The sequence below is a fragment of the Puma concolor genome, chromosome E2, assembly GCF_028749965.1.
Source record: "Puma concolor isolate L17-30 chromosome E2, mPumCon1.1.hap2, whole genome shotgun sequence".
Lineage (NCBI taxonomy): Eukaryota > Metazoa > Chordata > Mammalia > Carnivora > Felidae > Puma > Puma concolor.
The window spans coordinates 59,352,051-59,379,244 of NC_141681.1; the positions used below are offsets into that span (position 1 = coordinate 59,352,051).

General features: G+C 44.0%; 1 protein-coding gene across 1 annotated transcript in view; it reads left to right on the top strand.

Moving 5' to 3' along the window:
- Positions 1 to 26,929, top strand: part of LOC112851134 (leukocyte immunoglobulin-like receptor subfamily A member 1) — a 27,734-nt gene extending 805 nt beyond the window's left edge. The window contains 12 exon segments of the mRNA XM_086688677.1: positions 3,027 to 3,149; positions 3,347 to 3,379; positions 4,153 to 4,443; positions 5,699 to 5,828; positions 5,830 to 5,978; positions 7,527 to 7,758; positions 18,302 to 18,339; positions 18,754 to 18,789; positions 21,701 to 21,985; positions 23,816 to 24,103; positions 26,508 to 26,678; positions 26,681 to 26,929. Coding sequence (XP_086544803.1) covers positions 3,059 to 3,149; positions 3,347 to 3,379; positions 4,153 to 4,443; positions 5,699 to 5,828; positions 5,830 to 5,978; positions 7,527 to 7,758; positions 18,302 to 18,339; positions 18,754 to 18,789; positions 21,701 to 21,985; positions 23,816 to 24,103; positions 26,508 to 26,678; positions 26,681 to 26,733 — 1,797 coding nt within the window. The 5' untranslated portion in view covers positions 3,027 to 3,058 and the 3' untranslated portion in view covers positions 26,734 to 26,929.
- The last annotated feature ends 265 nt before the right edge of the window (positions 26,930 to 27,194 follow it).

Below are 27,194 nucleotides of genomic sequence, written 5' to 3' on the forward strand. Positions count from 1 at the left end.
CTTTCCTGAGCAGCTGGCTCAGCTGGACCATCACTCCCAGCTCATTTGTGGACTGTCTTTCCCTCAGTCTCAGTAATTTTAGGGCAGGCAGCTGTGTTCAGGGATGCTGGCATATGGGGACAGGGTCTCTGCACTCCATTCCCAGCAGAAACTTACTGGAGGCTTGACCTTGAAAACAGAGGCAGATTCACTCAGCCTTAGTGTTGTCATGAAAAGTGGAAATGATATTTTGGTGGTGGAGAGTTTCTGACACAAGGAAATCTCCGATGACAGGCTTTTGAAATAATTTATGCTCCACAGACAGTAGTCCTTCCTTTATTGACCTTCCTTGTGGAGAAGAGAAAAAAATTAGGGCCCCTTGAAGAGAGGCTCCCATTCCTTCCTGGGCTTTCCTTGCAGCAAGTTTCCAGATGTGCTGGTCCCTTTCTATGGCAGTGATCATGTGACCCTCCACACCTATGGAAAGAGGGATGCTCTGAGCTCCAGAATAACCAGGTTCTCTGAGGTCCCAGAACAAGACAGTAGACCCCAATCAATAACTGTGGGCATTGTAAATGCCGTGAACAAAACAGCTCTGGGAGACTGTAGAGTCCACTTAGGAAGTTTTAGTGACACAGCAGAACAGAAAGACTGAGAATAGTCTTATAAGAAAGGAAGGACAATGTCGTCATCAAATTTAGTTGCTTTGATTCAGTGAGCCACAATAGTTGGAAACAAGGATTATCAGAAAATTTTGGGATGATATCTATGTTTCTGAAAAAGGAAGAGTTCAGCAGGCTGATGAACAATATCTAAGTTGTCCAGCTACAGAAACAGCAAGATACCAGATTATTTTTCAGACTTTTTTTGTGATATTTTAAAGATTCAATAAAAGCTGTACTGATGAGAGGAAAAAAAGAAAATAATTTCATTTACAATGACATAAAAATAATAAAATAGTTGGGAATAAATTTAACCCAAAAGGTGAAAGAGCTGCGCTCTGGAAACTGTGAGACTTTGATGAAAAAAAATGAAGATGAAAACACATGGAAAGATATCCCATGTTCATGGACTGGAAGAATATTATTGTTCAGATGCCTATATATCACCCATATTACCCAGATGTCCATGTTAGCCAGATGTCTATAATAATGAGAATGGATAAATACATGTTGATATATTTATGCAAGAAATCTTATATTGCAATCCAATGAAATAGAGCTAAAAAAATCATTATGTGTACTGATGCATAGGGGCACTTGTACCCCAATGTTCATAGCAGCACTCTCAACAATAGCCAAATTATGGAAAGAGCCTAAATGTCCATCAACTGATGAATGGATAAAGAAATTGTGGTTTATATACACAATGGAGTACTACGTGGCAATGAGAAAAAATGAAATATGGCCTTTTGTAGCAACGTGGATGGAACTGGAGAGTGTGATGCTAAGTGAAATAAGCCATACAGAGAAAGATACCATATGGTTTCACTCTTATGTGGATCCTGAGAAACTTAAGAGAAACCCATGGGGGAGGGGAACAAAAAAAAAAAAAAAGAGGTTAGAGTGGGAGAGAGCCAAAGCATAAGAGACTGTTGAGAACTGAGAACAAACTAAGGGTTGATGGGGGGTGGGAGGGAGGAGAGGGTGGGTGATGGGTACTGAGGAGGGCACCTTTTGGGATGAGCACTGGGTGTTGTATGGAAACCAATTTGACGATAAATTTCATATATAAATTAAAAAAATATATATAAAAAAAATAAAAAAAAATAAAATAAAATACTGTGGGTTCAGAGAAAAAAAAAATCATTATGTGTATATCATAGCAATATAAACTGAAGTACAAAAAAGATAGATGCGAAGCTGGTAATTTAAAAAATTTGAAAGAATTATGTATTTGGGTGCATATATGTATGTATGTGTGTGAAAATATATATGTTTACATTTATTACAATTACATATTTTACAAAGAGAGATAAGTGCCTTAAAACCATATTCAAAATTACATATTTTACAAGGAGAGGTAAGTGCCTTAAAACTGTATTTCCAACAAATATCAAGATATGAAGTTAAAGGAGGATAGGGGATAAGGGAAAATATGTAGATGGATTAGGTTATGTGGTCATTGCAACCTTCTTGTTTTAAGTTGGAGAGTGTTGCTGTTTTGGGTTTTTGATCATAAAATGTTTTAGGGTGAGTTTTTTGACATTCTTAATTGGCTATTAGAAAGTGAATTTCCTATAGCATCATGTTAATGGATATTTATATATTTATATAAAATTTACAGAGAGATATAGATAGATGAATCTCTGAGTTTGGATTTCTGGGTCATAAGATGAATTTCAGATAAAACCATAAGATCCAGAATTTACATGCATTATTCTTTGCTAATAAAGTGAAACTCTATGACTCTAAATAACTGCATATTCCTTCTACAGGGAAATTAAATAATTTTTGACAAGTATTAGCTCAATACTAAAAATATCAGTTTAGAACATCGTTTTGATTTATACAGTGTAATTATTTTTTTAATTTTTTTTTATTTTAATGTTTATTTATTTTTGGGACAGAGTGAGAGAAAGAGTGCAAGCAGGGGAGGGACAGACAGAGGATGACACAGAATCTGAAGCAGGTTCCAGGCTCTGAGCTGTCAGCACAGAGCCTGACGCGGAGCTAGAGCTCACGAACCGTGAGATCATGACCTGAGCCAAAGTCGGACACTTAACCGACTGAGCCACCCAGGGGCCCTAATTCTTTTTATGATACTATCTACTACAAATGTTGCACATTACATATGAAGGTTTTGCAGCTTAGATTTTTTTAAAAAAACTGTCATTTCATCATTCTGAGTATGAGGGATTGTGTCTGTGTTTCAAGTCTGACCACAGTAAATGATGCGACACAACAGCTCTGAACAATTTCCAGGAAGCCTGGCTTTACCCTAAGCTGAACCACCCCACCCCATCCCACCCACCCCCCCCCCCCCGCCCTGCACCACCCATAGGCAAAGCAAAAAGAGCCTGTATGCATCACCTTTCCTTATTGCAGTCAACTTATAAACATGAGCTGGGCCCCATTTCATGGCATCCTGTGTACTTCTCAACTTTGCTGGGTCACCGCTCAGCAGAAGCAGCGCCATACCACCCATAGTCATCAGCCTGGCATGTCTTGGTGAGTCCTGGAAGGGGAGGAAGGGAGGGGACGCTATGGTGGAACTATTGGCCTGGAAGGCTGGGCATCCCCACAGCAGACTGCTCCCTTGGAGGCAAGGTGGACCTTGATGGTAAGGCTCAGGCCAGGCAGGGGAAAGAGTGGGAGGCCAAGTCTTCTATGGAGATGAACCACCTATCATGAGTCTTTCTTTCCAGAGTTCTTCATCCAAAGGATCTGGGCACAAGTGGGTGAGTCTTTTCCTCCAAAACTTGGGTTGCCATGCACTCAGGATAAGAGTATCCCTATAACAGGAGGGCAGATGGCACAGGAGGCTGGGTGATGGGTTGACTGCAGGAGGCCTTATGGAAGAATCTCTTGTGAAATAGAAAGTGGGGGCCCAGGGAAACCTTAGTCTTAGTTCTGGTCCAGAGACCCTTCCTAGACTCTCTTCCTTGGCTGAGCCATGCTCTAAAGCCATCTGGAAGACACTGCTGCTCAGAGCTGAGATGTCTGGGAGAAGCCATCTGTAGAGCAGGGGATGCAAAAGGTGACAGGAACAACAGAATGAGGACAAGACAGCCACTAAAGCTCCTCAGCACGCCCATGAGAGTAGGAGCCCCATGCTGCTGCTCACATTGTTCCATGGCAGAGGTACAAAATCCACATGCCAGAACCCCTGGAATTCCAGCATGTTCTGACATGGCTCTGTCGTGTAACATGCCTCATGTGTTCGTTGACGTGGCATTCACATAGGTCATTACTCTCCTCTTCAGTGTCTACTTTGTCTTCTTTTATGTAACAAACTTCACACTATCAACACCTACTAAGAGCCCACTATTCAGTGCTCACTCAGAATTCTCGGTCAACAGGTTACTTGTAAGAGATGCCGTGTCTCTGTGGTGTGGGGTCTTTGTGTGGCATGGGCACCCTTGGATTGGAAAGGAGCCTTAGAGACATGGAAGGAGGGGGAGCCTCTGAGCTTAGGGAGAGGAGACCAATGCTGTGCTTCCTTCTTCCCCAGGTGGTCCTCCTGTGCTGTGCTCCTCTCTGTCTGCCTGGCCAAGCCCAGTGGTTCCTCAAGGACAATGTGTGACTCTTCAGTGTCACTCTCATTGCAGGTTTGGCATGTTCAGACTGTACAAGGTCACTGGTGCCCTCATTCCTGAACTCCACAGCATAATGTTGCAGGACAGCTTCCTCACTGGCCCTGTAACCCCAGCACATGCAGGAATTTACAGATGTCGTGGATCCTACCTTGGCTCCTCCTCTGTGTGGTCACCACCCAGTGACCCCCTGTTGATTGTGGTCACAGGTCAGAGAGTGCTTCTCTAGAGGAACTATTTCCTGACCTGATCTTCCTAATCTCAGAGTTTCCTGGTGGGAGTGTCAGTCAGGTCCAATTATAACAATAGGGGCTGCTCCAAGGGCATTTAATGTATGTGGGCAGAATAATGGCCCCCAATGATGTCTACACCATAATACTCCAAATCTATGAATAGTTCAAGGCCAATTAAGGTTGAATATGGAATGAAGGTCATTAAGCAGATGACCTGGAGATGGAGAGATTATCCTGGATTATCCAGGCGGATTTACTGTAATTATAAGGGTAGAAGGAAGCAGGAGAATGAGCTTCAGAGTCATGCAGCATGAAAAAGACTCCACCAGCCATTGCTAGCTCTGACGTTGGAGGAAGGGGTCATAAGACAAAGAATACAGGCAGCTCCTAGGAGCTGGAAAAGACACAGGAGCAGATTCTCTCCTTGAGCCTTCAGAAGGAAACAGTCCTCTCCACGCTGTCCTTGATCCCAGCCCATAAGACCCATGTTGGACTTCTGACATCCAGAACTATAAGACAACAGATTGGTGCTCTTTTGAGCCATTATGTTTGTAGCAATTTATTACAGCAACAACAGGTAACCAATAAAGATACCTAGGTGAGGAACAAATTAGGAAACCAAACAGGGAAAGTGAAGCTACTCCCAGCGATAGGTAAGGGCAGGATGTTGATGCCACCACTAGACTGCAGTGACATAATGGGGGGAGTGTTCCCAAAGCCAGACTCAGGGGTGCCCTGTGGAAGCTGGGGCCTTGGAGAAGTCACAGACATGGCAGAAGATGTGCCCATCCCCACTAGGCACACGCTTGGTAGGCACTGGGAGTTACTGTGGTACCTGCTTTACTGCTTAATTCCTGTCCCCTACCAGGGATTCCAACTCGTCAAACAGAGCAGGGACTGGTCTGATAAAAGAGCCTGGAAATGCGGCCTGCAGTGTCATTCTCCCACCCCCATCACACAAAGCAGAAAAGGGGTCTGTGGGAAACAGGGGCAACAGTTAATGTGTCAAGGATGAGAACAGTGGTAATGGAATCTGGTGCTGTTTCTTCTGATGGAGAAACAGAGCAAAGGAGGGGCAGACACAGAGGGTGACATGCAGACAGAAAAAGACACAGAGACACAAAGAAGGAGGCGAAAGACAGACACAGGGGCACCCTCACTCATTTAGGGTCCCAGGGAATGGGGTGAGGCAGGGTCGCTCTTTGTAAACTTACAATGTCCATGTTCTTAGGGGTCTACAGAAAACCTTCCCTCTCAGCTCAGCCAGGTCCCCTGGTGAAATCAGAAGGGAACATGACCTTGCATTGTCGCTCAGAGATCCAGTTTGAAAGCTTCGTTCTTCACAGTGAGGAGCTATCCAAGGCAGCCCCATCGTGAGGGTTCCCATGCCAACTTCATCATGGGTCCTGTGACAGCTGCCCATGCAGGGACCTACAGGTGCTTCGGTTTTCTGAATCACTCCTTCTATGAGTGGTCTACCCCCAGCGACCTCCTGGACATCATGATCACAGGTGAGAATGTCCTGCTCCCATCCTCTTTGGGATACAGACAGGGTGTTCTAAGACTTGGAAGCCCCGGGTGGTGATGAGGGACACGCACATGGGTTTTTATGCAGAGAGATAGCCTTGGCAAGAGCTACACCTAGAGAGACAATGACAGAAGGGTGACAGTACAAACCATTAGTTATAACATAAAGGACAGATAAGGGGCAGAAATAGGGAGTCAGTAGTGGAGACAAAGAGTGAAGGAAGGGACACAGATGGGTACATTCACATCAGAGACAGGTGCCCTTCCACTCTGACTTTGTTCAGAAACCTGGGACAGTTTAGAAAGTGGTTTCCAGTTAATCTCCACACCCTCTTCTCTACCAGGAGAACCTAAAGACACACCACGTATATGACCAAGTTTTGAGGCCAGGTTGGCCTTTCTCAGGCTGATTCCCCATGGGCCCTGGGTCCTCTCCTCATGTGGCACCCACAGGTGTGGTATTCCCTCCTACATGACTTCATCCCATGTAGTTGAACCACAATGTGACCCTGGATACTATGGTCCCAGGTGGAGGAGACAGTCACTAGCTCCTATATGTGGTATGTTTTATGGGTTCCCAAAGCTGTTTCTTGGGCCAATGTTCAAGGTTGCTCGAGATGCTACAGGATTACTGAGGTCAAAGCCCACAGAAAGATGCATTCAGGGAGAAAGCAGAGTCAATGTACATCAATGGCCATATAAAGTCTTTCATGTAAAGAGACACAGAAATGCAATGTGTACATGTGCACACACACACACACACACACACACACAGAATGGAGGGGAGACAGAGACAGACAGATTGATAGACAGACACTGGTTCAGTGACACATAAAACAGAAGAAAGAAAAAGGGATAGAGAAGTAGACATAAAGATGGAGGGGACAGATAAAAGCCCTAAAAGACAGAGACCTGAGCGGGAGCACAAAGATAGAGAAAGACGATAATGTGGGGTAGATAACAGAGATCCCAAAAGAGAACTAGGGATATAGAAGCATAGAAAGTCACCAAGACGGTGGTAATAGAGACAGGTAGATAGATGATAGATAGATAGATAGATAGATAGATAGATGATAGAAAGATAGATAGATAGATAGATAGATGATAGATAATAGATAATAAACAGATGGTAGATAGAAGATAGATAGATAATGCAGAAAGAGACAAGATGAAATAAGAGACTCATGAAAGAAAAAGACAGATCAAACCGACAGATCCCACAGAGGCAGAGAGAGTAAACCAACACAAAAAGGGGAAAGATGGAGGAAGGCAAGAACAGAAAATAGAGAGGTGGACACGAGGGGACAAAGTGGACATTAGGCTCTGGGAACAGGGAAAGAGAATTCTCAGTCCAGGTGTGAAGTACACTGTGAGCAAGGGAAAGCCTCTCTAACTGAACTGCCTCCATTTCCTCCACGTCTACATAAGAAACTTTCTCTCTGGGCCCAGCTGGGTGCCATGCTGAGTTCAGGAGAGAACATGACCCTGTCCTGCTGCTCAGAGAGCAACTTGGACGTGTACCATCTACCCAGGGATGGGCAGCTCCGTGGGCACCAGCTGGCTGAGGGGCAGAGGCACGATGGTGCATCCTGGGCCCACTTCCTTCTGGGTCCCGCAAAACCAGCCCTGGGTGGGACCTACATATGCCATGGCTCTTTCAACTCCTCTCCCTGTGAATGGTCAGGCCCAAGTGACCTACTGTACCTTTCTGTCACAGGTGAGGAAGCACACAACCTGCTCTGTGCCCAGTGATTCAGGATATATCTGAAGGCTATATGTGAAGGGTGTCCTACTGATAATGGGAGGATGCTTAGGAGTTCTGGAGAGAGAGAAACATAGATAAAGAAACAGGGAAGGAGAGACTGAGGACTCACCTCCAGCCTCCTCCTGTGCATCTTGCACAGAGACCCACACTGGGGGGTCTGTGTACAGAGGAAGATGGAAAGGGGTCAAGGCGGGCCCAGGAGGGGGAGAAAAGGGGCTCAGTTTGGGGATATCATAGCTTGCATTGGCCCCTCACCACTACTCATTTCCCAGGAGCCCCTCCTGACCTCCCACCCACAGAGAGATCTCCAAGGTGGTATAGGTGCCTTTGCCTTTGGGGAAAGATCAAGAAACCTCCTCTTAAGTGGAGGCCCCTTTCATCCCCAACCTCTCCCGTTTTCTCTCTGCATCTTGAAGTCTCAGGGATTCAGTCCCCAGGGATTATGGGGAGGGGTCCCAAGAGCTCCCAGGAACTCAGCGTTAGATGGCAATGAGCTTCAGTGGGTAGAATATGGGCAACTCCACATCCCCACCTCTCTCCTGACTTGTCTTCTAGGAAACCTGTCAAGTAGTTGCCTTCCATACAGAGAACCAAACTCCAAAACTGGTAAGTGAAGGATCTCTTTTATCCTTGTTTGTAGACAAAGAGAAGCTTTGGGTTTGAGTGTTGGCTCAGCCACCTTCCAGCTCTGTGATCTTGGGCTCATTACCATGCCTTTCTGATCCCCAGACTCTACAATGGCAGAAGGGGTTGGGGTCAGCATGAGGCCAGTGAGGACTCTTAAACTCTAATTTTCTGCAGCAGAGACCTCCTCCAAAAGAAGAGAGTGAAAATAAACCTGATCCGCTTGCCAGGAATAACGCCATACCTGCTCTTTCCCCATTCCTAAGTAGAGATGAGAATCTGTTGCGACCGGCGCAACAAACACTGAGATCAGGGTCCTGAGGGTAGAAGAATGTAAGAAAAAAAGAGAGAAGAGAAAGTTTGGGAACAAGAGGATCCCCTGGGCTGATGGCCCAAGTGACGGCTTTATTGTTGCTATACATAATCTTTTATAATATAAGACTCTTATGGATCAGGTCATTCTAAGAATAATCAGGTTTCACATGATCACTGCCAGCCAAAACATTTAGTTCTGTGTACCTTGTGAACTTTCTGAACGGGTCACAAGACCTTGTTGATAGATTGCTAGCAAAACACAGTTCCCATGTTTGTTTCTATCTGACTCCGGGTAGATAAAGGGAGGTAGCATTCCTGCCAACACCTGCAGACCACGGGCTTCAGGAATTAACTTTCTCAGCCTTGACAAGGCTTTCGTATGCCCTTGAAAATGGGGGAATGGGAGGGGGAACCACCAGGTTGGCTGAGTCAACAAGGAACCGTTGCTCGACCCGGTCTCAGCCTGGCACTGGAGCCCGGTCTCCCACATGAATGGCAGGGGGAACCACCGGGTTGGCTGAGTCGACAGGGAGCCTTTGCTCGACCCGGTCTCAGCCTGGCACTGGGGCCCGGCCCCCCACAAGAATCATGGGATCTTGGAGGAGAGAAAGGAAGAGAACAGCTGGTGGGGGTAGGTAGTGCTTAGAGAAGTTCCATTTGCCAAGAAATGAGCTTCTGTCTGTCAGGATGCAACACGGATATGCTTAGTAGAGTGAGGGAGAACTCAGAACCCAGTCTCTCACCCATACATGTGATTCCTTCATTTATTTGTTCATGCACTGTTCCAGTGCACATGTATGTCCATGTGCTGGATATGCCATAGGTAGTCATTTCTTATTGGTGCTATAACAAATTTCCACAAGCTCAGTACATTAAAACAACACAGTTTTTTTTTTTTTTTTTAGAAAGAGAGAGAGAGGGAGAGAGAGAGAGAGTGAGTGAGCACGAACAGGAGAGAGGGACACAGAGGGACCAAAGCGGGCTCTGCACTGAAAGCAGAGAGACCAATGTGGGGCTTGAACTCACAAACCGTGAGATCATGACCTGAGCCCAAATCAAGAGTTGGATGCTTAATCAACTGAGCCACCCATGCGCCCCAAAACAACACAGTTGATAAAATGATCTCATAGTTCTAGAGTTCATAGTTCTGAAATGGGTCTCATGAGGCTGAAACCAAGATGGCAGCAGGCTGTGTGCCTTCTGGAGGCTCTGGGGGACAATCCATTTCCTTGCCTTTCCAGCTTTTAGAGCCTGCCCATGTTCCTCTGCTCATGGTCCCTTTCCTCCATCTTCAAAGCCAACAATGATTGGTCAAGTCTAACTCACATTGAACCACTTAGACCCCCCCGCTTCCTTCATCACATCTCCTTCTCTATTAAGGACTCTTGTGATTACATTGGGGCCATCCAGATAATCTGGGATAACCTCTCAATTTTAAAGCCAGTGGATTAGCAACCTTAATTACATCTGCAACCGTAGTTCCTCCTTGTCATGTAACATGACACAATTGCAAGTTATGGGAATTAGCACATGGAACTTTTGAGGGATGCATTCTTCTGTCTACTACCAATAGTAAACAGGATACCTTGGGAATGCATCTTGGGAAGCTGGTATTGCAGCTTAAGTGGAAGGGCAGAAAATGAGAACATGAATGGATGAATGATCAGTTGTGAGGAAACTATACATGAAAATTTAAATAAAGTGATAGAGGGGCGCCTGGGTGGCGCAGTCGGTTAAGCGTCCGACTTCAGCCAGGTCACGATCTCGCTGTCCATGAGTTCGAGCCCCGCGTCAGGCTCTGGGCTGATGGCTCAGAGCCTGGAGCCTGTTTCCGGTTCTGTGTCTCCCTCTCTCTCTGCCCCTCCCCCGTTCATGCTCTGTCTCTCTCTGTCCCAAAAATAAATAAACGTTGGAAAAAAATAAATAAAGTGATAGATAGTGCTTTGTGGATGGTTTAGAGTGAGTGGCAGAGATTCTCTCAATTTTGGGCAGTATTAGGTCATGACCTTAATGACAAGAAGTGTTTAATTCTTTGAAGATTGTTGGAAAGATATCCCAGAGCTATCACCCAAGAAGACACTAAGGTGAGAATAATCTTATGCTCAAGGAAGAGTCTAAATGCTGCAGGGGAGGTGGAGAGAATGACAAGATCAATGGAAGGAGACAGAGAGGAACCAGATTGTATAAAGGAGCTGAGTAAGAACAAGGAATGTGTGCTACATGTTCAGTCCCATTGCAAATCGTCTAAGCATCTACTGGGAATCCATATATGATTAATAGTGACTTATATGAAAATGGGTTGTAAGGCGTATAACTGGGAACCGAGAGACCACAGAAAATGCAATTGCCACCCTCCTGGTGAAATGTGGTGCCAAGTTAGACACCAAATGAATGAAGTAGATAAATACAAGACATGTTCTTGAGGTAGAACCATTTGGAGGAGGTTCTGTTGGATCTGGTTTTTCCTAGTTGCTTGCTCTTGGACTCATTCATTCCTTTGTGCAATTAATTTTCACTGCAACTAAACCTATACTAGTCAGGAGAGAGGAATCATGCGGAGGGAAGTGTGTACAAATGAGGATGCTTAGTGTAACAGTATAGTATACCAGAAAGACAAAGGCACTTGGCTTCAAATAGTCATTTTTCTACTTCTGTATGATAAGCTCATTTATCTTCTATTTTATCCACAATAAAATGAGGTTAAATCTCCCCGTTTTAGGTTCTCTGTGTGGACGAGGTCAGGACAAAAACGTGAAAGCATTTCACATGCTTCTGCAACAGAGAAAGTGCTGTATACATGATGTAAATTGCCCCACTCCATTCCGCTCACCTCAAACCTCTACCTCACCCCTGCTTCCAGTCATCTGTGAACATATGATAGATCCCTTGGAGGTGAATACCAATACCCTTTTGAGTCAGTTCAAATCTTAGAGACAGGAACAAGCACTATTTAATTTAGAGTGCTTAATTAAGAGTCAACTTTCCTCTTAATTCCCAAAAGGACTGGTTTTGTTGGGACATTGAATGGACAACAACAAAATATGTTCAGGAATAGCTGGTAGAGAGGATCAGACGAGCAGTAACCTAATATATGACTCATGAGACTACGCAAAGCAAACACATCGCACTGTGCAGCCCTTGCTCACCCATTTTGTTATCATTTCCTGCCTGTACAACATAAAATAACTCTACTTACTTTGACTTTGGTTTCAACTTTTTCTTTTGTTAAAGAATTTAGTCTTTCTTTTGTTAAAGAACGTTGTTCGATTCAGGGTTGAGGTAGAGATACTGTAGGTATTTTTCCAACAATCAATAAATGGGAGGCAATCAATAAAGGAGAGCTACTGTGATTTTCTCCTTAGATTCACATCTTCCTGCAGGTAACCCCAGACACTTACATGTTCTGGCTGGGCCCTTTAGTGGCCATCGTCTTCCTCACCATCCTTCTTTTTTTCCTCACTCATCGCTGGTGCCATGCCACAAAGAGTGAGTCTTGGGAAGAAGAGGCCAGTTTCCATCTAAGCAGAGCAGGGAGCTAGGATGAGAGTGCTCAGGTGTGAGTTCTCTGTTTGCAGGCTGATGTCTGGTTCAAGGCAGGAGCCACAGAGGTCAGGTTTTCTAGAGAGAACACCAGTGCCCTCCATCCTTATCAATGGAATGGAAATAGGGAGATATTAATGGGATGGGTCTGTGAACCTTTCAAGAGGTAGAATTTTTTTTTTAATGTTTATTGATCTTTGAGAGACAGAGAGAGAGAGAGAGAGAGAGAGAGAGAGAGAGAGCATGAGCGGGGGAGGGGCAGAGACAGAGGGAGACATAGAATCTGAAGCAGGCTCCAGGCTCTGAGCTGTCAGCACAGAGCCCAATGCTGGGTTCAAAGTCACGAAATGTGAGACCATGACCTGAGCTGAAGTTGGACGCTCAACTGACTGAGCCACCCAGGCGCCCCTAGAGAGGTAGAATTTCTGACTCTACTTTTTGGTAGTAATTCCAGGCAATACTGCACCTCTCTGGTTCCATCCATGTTGCTGCAAATGGCATGATTTCATTCTTTCTCATTGCCAGGTAGTATTCCATTGTGTATGCTGAGTGAAATAAGTCAGTCAGAGAAGGACAGATATCATATGTTTTCACTCATATGTGGATCTTGAGAAACTTAACAGAAGTCCATGGGAGAAGGGAAGGGGAAAAACTAGTTACAAACAGAGAGAGAGGGAAGCAAACCACAAGAGACTCTTAAATACAGAGAACAAACTGAGGGTGGATGGGGGAGTGGAGGAGAGGAGAAAATGGGTGATGGGCGTTGAGGACGGCACTTGTTGGGATGAACACTGGGTATTTTTTGTAAGCCAATTTGACAATAAATTATATTTAAAAAAATACTGCACCTCTGTGCATGGGTATCTGTATCTATTAAATGAGGACCCAGAAATGCCCTTCCACGTGTTTTTGATGACTTCTATTCCCTACAGATGCTGCTATAATGAACAGAGAGCCTGAGGTGGACAGAATGGTGAGTAGGGAGGTAGTTCCTCCTCAGCTCACCCTCTTCAGTGCAGTCTCACTTCCTCCTACTGCCCACAAGTGTGTGCACACCGTCCTTCCCATTTCCCATTATGCAGGATCCTCCAGCAGAAGACGCACAGGAGGTGACATACACAGAGTTGGGTCATTGCATTTTCACACAGCAAAAAACCACCCCCACTTCCCAGGGGCCCAAGGAACACTCGAGTGATGCCAGTGTATACATGGAATTTGTAAGGCCAATCAAGGCTTGAATCCTATGCCTGAGCACACCCAGAAAGACCCTGAGGAGGCTTTAGACCCATGGACGCCATAGCTCTTTCTGAAACCTCGCTTGACAACTCCGTCCTAACAACAAATTATGTCTTCAGATTCATCTCACCCTAAGATGAGATAAAAACCTCAGGACCCCCTAGAAAACATTCGTAGGATTGTTGTCCTTGTTATTCTCATCTCTACCATCTATTCCCTAAGTTCTCTGCCCTGCTCTGTGCTATGGTTGTGCTATGGTAAAGGGTAGGAGCTGATCCCTATTGATTTTGACTTTGGCTTCCTTGCTGTCTGGCTCCATTGGACCCTGTCAATAGAGACCTCCCTGTAATTATGCTGAGTCAATTTCTTACTTAGTGCTATCTTTAACTGCTACCATTTATATAACTCCACCTTAAAGTGAATTATCTACATACTGCCAAAATCAAGAATTATGATATTAAGAATTCTCCAGGACCATTTGCCTGTGACAGGACCAAATATCTTACCCATGAATTAAGACATGATGTATAGTGTGAAGTAATGTGTCCCCAGGCTAAGACTATAAATAATTTTGTTCTTCATTGTTTACAGGGTAAACAACTGTATTGCTCTCACAGGCTAAAATGTGAAACACACTAGGGGGTCAGAGATGTGTTGTTGTTTTTTTTTATGTTGATGGTCTTTTCTCATTACAGAAAAGACATTCATTCTTTGTATAAAAGTTGGAAAATAGATACAGAAAAAAGAAAAATCACCAATAAATTTATCATCAGATAATCATTTTAAACACTTGTTGCTTTAATTTTGGCTTAAAGTACTCATGTGTGTGGTTCGACAGAATTTTACGCATTTGCACCTTTGCAACCACCACCTATGCCAAAATGTAGAATATTCTTAACACCCCAGAAAACTTTCTTGGCCCTTTTTGTGGGTAAGTTCTGACTTCCGTTACTATGCTACTATAAACAAATAAACAAAGCTACCATCTATCTACTATTAATCATCTTTCTTCCTGGCTATTACTGAATTTCACCTACATGGAACCATATACTATGTATTTTTGTGACTGGCACCTTTTCGTTCAACATTATATGTTTGATATTTCATCACATCTTTGCATGTGAAAAATTATTTTCCATCCTGTGTAAGAATCCATTGTGTGACTATGTCACAATTATGTATCTAGTTGTGGTGAGTGTCCCAAACTCTGATGCCTTAATTTCTTGCACTCTTATGTCCTTCCAGAACCATCCAGATAGATCTACCCAATCTTACTGGAATCCGGGAAGCCATGCTGGGGCAGGCCCAGGCATCCTCAAGTGAGAGATACTGGAAGCTCTGGTGGCCAGAGAGCACCTGGCTGGTGTCCCCAGCATGGAGTCTGGCTCTCGCCCATCACCTTTGCAGCTAACTCCTTCAGGACACATTAGGGAGTACCACGCACCCCATGTCTCAATTTAGTATAGACGATTGCCCCCAAGGCTCAATCAAGGAAATCCAGTAGCAGGATGTGGATCTATCAGGATAATTCTGGAAAGAACAAAACAGTGCAAGAAATTAAGACATCAGAGTTTGGGAGGCTCAGCAATATTTTGGATGCAGAACTAGCATCAAAGTTAACCTTGTTAGAGAACAACAGTGAAAATGACAGGTTTCTGTGCAGCAATGACAGGAATTCACTTTTTTTTTTTAATTTTTTTTTTTTAACATTTATTTATTTTTGGGACAGAGAGAGACAGAGCATGAACGGGGGAGGGGCAGAGAGAGAGGGAGACACAGAATCGGAAACAGGCTCCAGGCTCCGAGCCATCAGCCCAGAGCCCGACGCGGGGCTCGAACTCACGGACCGCGAGATCGTGACCTGGCTGAAGTCGGACGTTTAACCGACTGCGCCACCCAGGCGCCCCAGGAATTCACATTTTTGAGCACCTCTTCAACAAAATCTGTTTCACATATATTTCTTCAATGAATCTTTCTGTAAAATTTATCAGGGCTCCTTGTTATCTGCACTTTGCTAAGTAGTGAAATTCAAAGAGATTAAGTACCTTGTCAAAGGTCACACAACATGGCATGTTTGTTGACCATGATGGGGCCCCAAAAAGAAGACCCCTGAACCCAACCACTGTCTGGTGAAACCACCTCCTGTAAACATATATCATACCTTAGATTTAGGGGATTGGTCCAGGTATGGACTATAAGACACACTTGGGTTTTGGAACCAGGGGAGACCTTGGGCTTGGCTCAAAAATATTTCCAGGAAGTCAGATATTTTTGTTCAGCACATGTTGCAGGGAAACCAAAGCTATTATTGAGAAAGGAAGTTGTTCAGCTTTCTCTATCATCAACAGTTTGTAGAGGGACCTGAACAAGGATGAGAGGACCTAACAGACAGACAGCACCCGTGCATGGGTCAGTTCTGTGGGGCTCCTGGTTTCTGCACAACAGAGGTGTACAATAGCCAAGGAAGGAAAGTAAGTGTATTAGGTCCTACTGAGATCTACAAGGGGAGGCATGGGGGAGTTACCTGGAACTCCTCAGAGACTGGGGCATGGACCCATAGCAATCACATGGACAACTGAGGTTTTCCACAACCTCAGTTTGAACACAAGGTTTCAGCTTGGATGCTAGGGTTAAGGCAAGAATTTGGAAAAGAGTTTAAGTCTCCATGTGACTTCTCTTACAGTGTTATGAATGAATATGTGAAGGCAAATCCTTCTCCCAGACCACAATGTCCTCTTTCTCAGTAGAGAAGTAAGAAGCTCCTTCCAGGGCACCAGGGAGGCAAAAAAAAAAAAAAAAAAAAGGTGTTTAGGGATAAGTTTGATTCTGAGAACAAGTTGGCTGTTGAGATCCCAGGGAAGAGAAGATTAAAGAAAGGTTTTGGGGATTTGTGCCTAGAAAGATGTTCTAGAGACCTTCCCACTGGAATGATCTAGGTTCTGTGACCCTAAGTGGGGTCTACATTCTGTAGAACCTGAATTCCTCAAGGAAAGGATGCTGTGGAATGCATGAAGTTCAGTAATGTCCCAAAGCAAGTTCTGGTTCCTCAGCCCATACATGCCAGCAGACAACACAGGACACTGGTTCTCAGCTGGGGCAACGTGGCTGTGTCCACACATGGACCGTTATAATAGTGTCTGGAGACATTTTTAGTTGTCACGACTGTGGAGGGGGTTCTACTGGCATCTAGTGGACAGAAGCCAGGGATGCTTGTCAACATCCTGCAATGCCCAGGATGGTGCTCCCTGCCCCCCACCCCCACACACACAGCAGAGAATCACTATCTAACCCTGTCAATAATGTTAAAGTTGAAAAAAAAAAACAAAATCTTGTCTAGGATGCAATGCTGGTCACCATTTCCAAAAACTAGCTGAAAAATGTGCCATGAACCCCTGGAAAATGTGTTATACCCTGAGATAAACTCATTTTTTACAGCAACAAAGCCATGTTTTATTAGACAGTGACTGTGTGTGTGTGTGTGTGTGTGTGTATAGTAACATTTCCATGTACCCTCTGATATACAATATCAAATATTTCACATATCAGAATATACTAAGAAAAGTAGGTTTTGCCATTTCTCAAATCATATCCCTCATCTCTTTTCAGTTCCGCATTTCCCTCAAGAGTAAGTTCTATTGTGGAGGGCACCTGTTGGGATGAACGCTGGGTGTTGTATGGAAACCAATTTGACAATAAATTTCATATTAAAAAATAAAATAATTTTTTAAAAAAGAGTAAGTTCTGACTTCTGTCGCTATGTTACTACAGACAAATAAGCAAATTCACCATCTGTCTATCACTGGAATATAATGTGTTTGTCATGTTCATTTTGTCCCAGGATGAAGTGACCAAGTAACCCTAGCATCTCCCCTGGAGGGTCCAAAACATGCTTCAGAGATGGATATTTTTTGGAGGTTTAGCATTTAGATTTTGCTTTGTGCTTTCTTAGGTGCAGTGTCTTTGGCAAAGTCACTTCTCTTAAAGACTCATTTTCACTATTTTTAAAATCTTCAGTGGTGTCTTCCAAAAGATGGGAGAGGCCCAGGACACTTGGTGTATTGAAAGGCAAGAGTGATGTATTACAGTTAAAATGAAGTGTACATGGTAGAGAATTTGATTTGGAATATTTGGCTTCCCATCCTTGAAGAATTAGTGATGCCAGGAGTCTACAGCTAACTACAGCTAGTCTACATCTAACTATCTATATACCCCACAATCTGTATCTAGATATATAGATAGATGGAGATATGGATATACAGATAAGTATAGGCATAGGAGTTTCTTTCTTTACAGATGATGAATAGCTCCTGAAAAGATTCCCCTACATGCTGGCATTGAGAAAATCCCAGTGCAAGAGTATACTCTCTTGCTAGTCAAGCCCAAGTGGATATACTCAGTCCCTGAATTCCAGAGAAGGTACATGGGTCCATAACAGGCAAGGCCACATGGCTGTTGACTAATGGTCCAATGGAGAAGAACCTCTGTCTCTATGGCACCATCTTACATCCTGCCCCAGAGCCTTCCACTTGGTTGTGGGATCTGGTTTGAATAAGGATTTGAGCCCATTAGACATTGGTCAAGGAAAACACTCACTTCTCATGGGAAACTTAAACAGGACGTTTGGTCTCCTTCAGACCCCACCCGAGAGCTATCCAGAGCTAAGTTCTTTAGGAAGGAACCATTACTTGTGAGGCAATAGATGTAGAAATTCTCTGACAAGGAACTCTTACCTCATACTTCCTACTGATTTATCTTACTGTTTTATAAGGATCTGTCATTCTGCTAATGTGCCCCAACAAGAGACTAACTGGGCTGAGGTTCTGACAGAATCATGGCCCCCAGAGACACCATCCATCTCTGTCTCGGTGAGTCCTGTAATGCAAGTGGGTCAGGGGGGGAAGATGTCCCAAAACTGTCCATGTCCTCTTACTATGAGGACTCAGTGACTTTAATGGCGGCCAAGGAGATTCTGGCCTCCTTAGTAGAGAGTTGGGCCTTGTTCAGATGTCTGTAACTGTGTCTGCTCAAGTCCAAGTGGCTTGTGGGGCCTGTTCAACCCACATCATGCTGTCTAGAGATCCATGGTGGGTCCAGAGTTCCTATAGATGAGAGCCTTGTGGCCTGGAATCTAGGAGGTAAAACTAAAAGATGAACCTGAAAACTATCCTTTCTGTGGGGGAAAAAAATTGACAGCCTGCATGTCATTAGTCAGCATGAATTGGAACAAGGACTACTGTTGAAACTGGAAAACTGATCTTTTGTGAATCTTTCTCTTCCAGTGCTCTGTCTGAGCCAGAAGCTTTGGGCACAGGAAGGTAAGTGTTCCCCTAAATCTTTCCCAGACACCTTCTACTTTGGAACAGAAGGGTTGAAAAGACAGTCAAAAGCCCAAATGAATTCCAATTTTATTCCCCATTTAAGCCATCTCTGCTGTGCCCCCCTCTCCAGACCCCTCAAAAGCATCATACTCAGCCCTGGGTTTAGTGATTGCTTCCATGAGGCTGTCTGTTCCATATCTAAGACATGTATTTCACTGAATGTTCACAACTGCAAGGGTGAGGAAGTTGGGAGCCATCAGTGATTGCCCAGTATCTGTCCCTATGTCAGACCTACTTGTTTTCACAACCTGATTCTCTCCACTCTCTCCACTTTGCTTCACTCAGCAAGATGTTGCCTTAGTCCTTTCCTCCTGTGCAGTCTGTGTACTAGTATGAAGTAGCTCTCCATTACAACTGTATATTCAGTCACCTCTGTTACTGCCTTGGATGGAATCCCATGTCTATCCATGTCTTTTCTCTTCCAGTTCCTTCTAAAGACTGTAGTCTGAATTACTTGTGTGTTTAAAACACAAGTATGTTTATCACCTTCATAGAACCCATCAGGGGTCTAACTTCAGATAAACCTACTGACGTGGCCATGGCCGTGGCTCCCTAGCTGTGCTGGGCTGCTTCTGCTCCCCCAAGCCCATTTTCCATTCTCCCACCGAGTCTCTGCTCCTCAGTCACTCTGACCTTGTTTTCATGTGTCCCATACTTATTTGTACTTTATTATCCAGGACCTTCTCCTGTTGTTCCTGTGATCCACAATGCTCCTAACCTGTCTGTCCACATCGCCTAGCCTACTCATCCTCATGTATCAGCTGAACCCTCACATCTGTTATCAGATTTCCAAGATCTGTGTCTCTGTATTGCAGACTGTGTGTCATGACCTGTGATTATATACTTGCCTATTTTTTTAATGTTTATTTTTGAGAGAGAAACAGAGCACAATGGGAGAGGAGCAGAGAGACAGGGAGACACAGAATCCGAAGCCTCCAGGCTCTGGGCTGTCAGCACAGAGCCCGACGCAGGGCTTGAACTCACAGACTGCGAGATCGTGACCTGAGCTGAAGTCGGACGCTCAACCAACTGAACCACCCAGGTGCCCCTACACTTGTCTATTTTTAAAAGTAGTACCTGACACTTCCCATATTATCATTCCCCTAAAGGTCTTAACCAGGTTGTTTAGGTCAGGGTTTCCCAACCTCAGTCCTATCGACAGTTGGGAGCAGGTGTTGTTTGGAGGGAAGTCCTGTGCATTGTAAGATCCCTGGCCTTTACCCAGAAGATGCCAACAGTGCCTTCTGCCCCCATGTGACAACCAAAAATGTCCCTAGGCATTACCGAATTGTCCCCTGGGAGGCAAAATTGCCTCCTGTTGCGAACCACTGGTTTAGGTCATTATATTAAATAAACATTGTATCTGCATTAATGGAGATATCCATGATCTCTTCATCTGTTTTGGAAGAACAAAAGCATGGAGGTATTGGTGAGTGAATACTATTAAATAAAAGGAAGTCCTGCAATTTTTGGTAAATACAGTCAACACCTTCCACAGCCACCTGTAGCAAGTTGGTCTTCCTTCACAGCAATCCTCATGAGAATGGCAAATTCCCTTTCTACCCCCCCGCCCCTCCTCACAGAGCTGCAGTTGAGCACACCACTATCAGGTCTAAAAGAGATGATACATCTTGATAAAGGAACCAGCAGGCTTGGAGTTGTTCATGAGGGTTGCCATGGCAACGGAACACCAAACAGACTTTGTGGCAGACTAGTGGTTGCTAAGGGCTGTGGGAAGGTAGAGTGGGGAGTGACCTCTTGGTGTATACAGAGTCTCCTTCGGGTTGATAAAAATGCAAGCAGATAGAGGTGATGATTGGACAACACTGTGAATGCGCCAAATGCCACCGAATCATACACTTTAAAAATGGTTAATTGTATGTTATGTGAACTTCACCTCAAAAAGAAAATGAACATATGAAAAGGAAGGGGTTCAGTTCCTCAAAAGGCTAAACATAGAATTATCACGTGATCTACCAATTCCACTCCTACATATACAACCAAAGGAATTGAAAACAGGAACTTGAACAGAGATTTGTACACCAATGATCACAGCAGCATTATTCACAATAGCAAAAGATAGAAACAATCCAAATATTCATTGGCATGAGTGGATAATCAAAATGTGGTCTACACATACAAGGGAATGTGACTTAGCCATCAAAAAGAAGGGTATTCTGACACGTAGTACACATGCATGAACCTCGAAGATATTATGATAAGTGCAATACACCAGACATGGGAAAACAAATACTGTATTTGATACAGGGTACCTTAAATGGGCAAATTCATAGACAGGAAGTAGATCAGATGTGGAAAGAGGAATGGGGAGTTATTGCCTAATAGTTACAGAGTTTCTGTTTGGAGTCATGAAAAAATTCTGAAAATAGAGGTCATGGTTGTGCAATATGATGAATGTAATTAATTCCATTGAACTGTACACTTAAAAAATGGTCGAGGGGCACCTGGGTGGCCCCGTGCATTGAGCAGCTGACTCGATTTCAGCTCAGGTCATGATCCCAGGGTCATGGGATTGAGCCCCGGGTTGGGCTCCATGATGAGCATGAAGCCTCCTTGGGATTCTCTTTCTCTCTCCTTCTGCCCCTCTGCCCCACTCGTGCTCTCACTTTCTCTAAAATAAAAAAAAAATTAATGGTTGAAATGGTGAATTTTATGTTATATATATTTTGCTACAATTGAAATATACCCAAAAAAAAGAAAAGATTTTAAAAAGGAAGGAATCCTGGGTCTTTCAGACCTTAACTTATTTGCATTTCCCCCACAGAGAAGAAAAGCACTATAGTTTCTCCATGGCCGGCACCTGACTCTGGGCTCTATTTTCTTCCAGGGTATTTTCCCATTCCTATTATATCTGCCACACCTGGTTCTATGATTCCCTGGAATGAGTCTGTGAAGATCCTGTGTTGGGGGACTCCTGAGTCTTACTTGTACCAACTGGAAATCCTGAGAAACTCCACATTTGAGGTGGTAGAGAAGAAATTGGGATTTCAGGAGAAGGCTGAATTCCTCATTAGCCACATGAATACCAACACTGCAGGGCGTTATCAGTGCCAATATAGGAAAGAGTACAAATTATCAGAGCACAGCAAAATCCTGGAGCTGGTGGTGACAGGTGAGGACACATCCAGCGTCTCCAGTCCTTGGGTGTTGTTTCTTTCTTATTCTTTCAAAGGCTTTACTTTTAGAACAGTTTGGGTTTACAGAAAAGTTGAGAAGATAAGACAAAGGCATTTCCATAGACCTGTCACCCACTCTCCCCTGCTGTTAACATCTTCCATTAGTACGGACTTTTCTTCCTATTAACGAACCAATATGGATAACTTAGCATGCACTGAAGTCCTCAGTTTATTTAGATTTCCTTAGCTTTTATCCAGAGTCCTTCATCTGTCCCAGGATCCTATCCCACGCTGCATAGAGTTATCATGTCTGCTTAGGTTCCCCTTGGATGTGGAAGTTTTAAGGAGTGCCGGTCAGGTATTTTGTAGAATGTCCCAATATTGGAAGTTGTCTGGAAGTTGCTGGGGTCATTGGATCACTGTGAGGGAGACCACAGAAGCACAGTGACATTCTCACCACATCACACTGAGGGTACATACCATGCAAATGAATATGGCTGTTGATGCTGAGATTGAGCACCTGGCTGAGGTGGCATAGGCAGGTTTCTCTCCCAACCCTTTCCATATGGAAGGAAATCACTATATGCAGCCTGTACCTGAGGCAGGTGAGATAGTTATGCTCCCTGCATGAACCCAGCCCTTGGTTCTAAGCCCTCTCTCTCTTCAAGGTGGCTGGACCCTGTGCTTCTAGAAGCATCTTTTTTCTAGAAGAGTCCACCCTGAATTTCTACCTGCTGACATTCTTTTTACATAATGTCGACTCTCTCTGTCCCTGACATATCTCCTCAAACTCTTTGGATACTATCCGCCCTTTTCCTTAACATGTGGCTTGTGATATTGTGATTTATAGTAAGAACTATATATATGGTCTTCATTCCTGTTCCCGGCACAGAGCTCCTAAATCCCTTGGAATTTCCTGAGTTATATGAATGACAAAGATGTTTTGCTATTCCTAACAACCCCCTTTTGACCACTGCTGAGGTTATGTCAAAGAGATAACTTTTGGACTACCTCCAAGGAGAGGAGAGGGGCTGGAGATTGAATCAATCACCAATGGCCAAAGGTTCAATCAATCATGCCTATGTAATGAAGCCTCCATAAGAACCCAAAAGGAGAGAATCCAGGTTGGTAAGCACAAGGAAGTACTGGTAGAGCAGGGCACAAGGATATGGCACCTGGGCCTTATTTATCTCTACCATTTGGCTGTCCCTGATTTCATCCTTTAGAATAAACCAGTGATCTAGTGGGTAAACTGATTTCCTGAGTCCTATAAGCCATTCTAGCAAATTAAGCGAACCCAAGGAAGGAGTTCTGGGAACTTCTGATTTATAGCCATTCCGTCAGAAGCACAGGTGACAGCAAGGGCTTGTGATTGGCATCTGAAGTGGGGGTGGTCTCATAGGACTGAGCTCCTAACCTATGGGATCTGACGTTATCTCCAGGGAGATAATGTCAGAATTAAGTTGAATTATGGGATGCCCAGCGGGTGTCTCAGAATTTCTTGGTGGTGTGGGGGAAAGCCCCACAGGTTGTAATTGGGAACAGAATCATGTGGGTCTTGTGGCTTTAGAAACAAGATCTCTATCTCTTGAAAATGGTATCTCACCCAAGTCTCACAGGCTGCTTGTTTGCTCAGCCCCGTCTGCAATAATTTGGGACAGAGTATATGTCCTGGGGCAGGAAAATGGGAAGTTCCCAGCTCCCATTCCTTTGAATCAAGGAATATCAGCATCTTGCCTTCCCTTAGGATGGACCCAACATGAGTGTTGAGGATAAAGGGAAAAGGATGAAAAATCTTGCTAATAGCTCACTCTCTTTTCTTTAAGGCTTGTACGACAAACCCTCCCTCTCAGCAGTGCAGGGCATGGTGGTGATGCTGGGCGAGAATATTTCCCTGCAGTGCAGCTCAACAGACATCCCATTTGATAGATTTTCACTGACCAAAGAAGGAGGAGCCACCCTGTCACAGCACCAAAGTGGGGTACACCAAGGCAACTTTATTCTAGGCCCTGTGAACCACAACTTCTCAGGGAACTACAGGTGCTATGGTTGGTACAGTGGCAGCCCTTATGTGTGGTCAGCCCCCAGTGATGCCCTGGGGCTTGTGGTCACAGGTAGGTGCACCCCAGTCCAGCCCTGAATCCTCCTCTTGGGGCCTTGGCATTAGGCAGGAATATGGAAGGTACACTGAGAAAAAACAGTGGGGTAGTAGAGGGCCATTAAGCAGAGGACTGTGAAGACAAAAAAAGACTTTCATCCACACCCCATTCAACATTCACATCCTCTCCGAGAGTTCTGTAGACAGTGCCCTTTAAAAACGTGGTCTGGGGGCACTTGGGTGGCTCAGTCAGTTGAGTGTCTGACTTCGGCTCAGGTCATGATCTCACAGTTCATGAGTTTGAGCTCCGAGTCTGGCTCTGTGCTGACATCTCAGAGCCTGGAGCCTGCTAAGGATTCTGTGTCTCCCTCTCTCTCTTTCTGCCCCTCTCCCGCTCATGCCCTCTCTCTCTCTCTCTCTCTCAAAAATAAATAAACATTAAAGAACAATTAAAAAAAAAAAACATGTGGTCTGTTGAGAATGGAGAGTCCAACGTTTAGAATCATGTTAAGGGGTGTGGTTGAGACATAGATCCCAGACACCACCTTAGACTGACCCACTTCTCTTTTTTCATATGCTTAGCTGCATCTGGGAACCCTTAAACTGACCTTCAGTACTAGACTCCACTCTGAGTGATTGGCTAGAAACTCTAGCATAAGCCCAATTATTATACTGTTTGCATCACTCAGCTCAGCGAGAGAAGACAAGTTCGAGCAAAAGAAAGTAACTGCAGACTGCTGAGTGGGGCGACCGCATTCATCTTCTGTGGCCACTTTGTCCGATCACTCCACAAGCTGAGCAGATACAGTAGTCATGGCTCTGTAAGATCATACAGGCTAGAGTGCTCTTTTCATTTAACAGTGCATGGATAGTTGGGCATCGATGGAGGAGGAGTGAATCTATTTGTCTTTTTCTTTAGAGTAGTCACCTTGTCTTGTTTCAAAAATCATCTGTCCCAGTGTCGGGATGATACTATCTTGTATTATCTTCTAATCTGAAAATCCAAATCCGTTTGAAATTAATTTCTGTATTTATTAATGTCTACTTATTTTTGAGAGAGGGACAGGGAGAGCACGAGAGGGGGAGGGGCAGAGAGAGAAGGGGACAGAGGATTTGAAGCAGACCCTGATCTGACAGCGGGGCTTGACCTCACGAACCATGAAATCATGACCTGAGCTAAAGTCGGACTTAACCGACTGAGCCACCCAGGTGCCCCTAATTCCTGTATTTTAACCAGAGAGAGTTACTACAATTTATGAGCATTGTAATCTCACAGTACTTTATTAATTTAATTCCTGGCACATAGGCCTATGAAGCCCATATAACAAATGAAGAAAAATTTTTTAAAGTTTCAGAGAACAGCAATGTCTAGTGAACAGTCACACAAGAGTGGAGATAAATTTTGCCAAAGATTATCTGAAGACTTTCTCCTAGCTACTTCCCAGATACCAACCATACCATATCCTTTGTCACGCATGGAAGAGGAACACAAATTGTTATGTGGGGTGAGGAAAGTGTAGAGAAAATGTACTATTCTGAATACATGAATGTGTTGCAAGGCTGTGGGTTTTTAAATTTAATTTATTTATTTAAATTCAAGGTAGTTAACATACATTGTAGTCTTGGCTTCAGGAGTAGAACCCAATGATTCATCACTTACATATGATACCCAATACTCATCCCAACAAGCGTTCTCCTTAATGTCTATCACCCATTTGGCTCACCACCCCACCCCACAACCTCCTCTCCAGCAACACTCAGGTTGTTTTCTGTATCTAAGAGTCTCTTATAGTTTGCCTCCTCTCTGTTTTTATCTTATTTTTCCTTTCCTTCCTATATGTTCATCTTTTGTGTTTCTTAAATTCCATATATGAATGAAATCATACGATATTTGTCTTTCTCTGATGGACTCATTTCGCTTAGCATAATACACTTTGGTTGGATCTATGTTGTTGCAAATGGCAAGATTTCATTCTTTTTTATCACTGAGTAATATTCTATTGTATATATATACCACATCTTTGTATCCATTCACCAGTCAATGGGCATTTGGGCTCTTTCCATACTTTGGCTATTATTGATTGTGCTTCTATAAACATTGGGGTGCATGTAGGGGATATAGCTCAGGAGCAGAACATTTGACTGCAAGGCTTTGACTAGACTTTGAGGGAAATTACTACATGAAGAGGGATTCAAGAGCCAACACAACATCCCCATAATCACCTCCTTTCCTGTTCACAAGATGCCCCTTGGATCCAGGCTCACAGACTAAGTATGGCACTCGTGAATGCATGAGCTTATTGAGGGTGGGGGTTTAGTGGAAGCACAAACAGGGAAATGAGCTCCTTTTCAGGGCTCTGTGTTGGGATGAAATGGAACATGACCAATGATTGCTCATCTCCTTTGAATTATGTCCACAGATATAATGAACCAAGATTACACAATGGAGAATTTGATCCGAATGGGCGTGGCAGGACTGGTCCTTGTGGCTCTCTTGGCCATAGTCATTGGAAATTGGCACAGCCATAAGGTTCCAAACAAGGAAGACTGGCCAGATTTTCCTGAACTGAGCCGGAGTAAACACAAATGTCAGACTGGACCTTTGGACAAAGCCTGGAGAGACACCAGGTAGCCACCTGTCACTGAAAGAGAAATGAGTCAGCACTTGTGGAGCCCTGGGAGAACATAAGGGAGAAAGAGGCACTGACAATTTTGGATCCATTTTCAAACCAATCCAATCGTATTTTTTTATATGTATCTAATACAGTTGTATACCACTTTTCTAGATTTGGTGATAAAATCCTCGGTACAGTCTTGTCTGTGATAAAAATTATTCAAAGTATTCCTAGTTCTCAATCCTGACTTTTTTTCCAGCCTCTACAGAAGGTCTGGCTCAAGACTTTAATCTGTCTTGAATTTATCAGCCAAACCAGGTACCCTTACATCCTCCTAGGTAAGACTTTAACATTCAGAATGCTATTAATTATTAATACCACCAATTAATTATTAATACTGTCCATTCAACATACCATATTTCCCATGACATGAGTGCTTCTAGTTTTCCCTACGATGACATTTGCGTATTAACACATGCTTTCCCTGTTGTT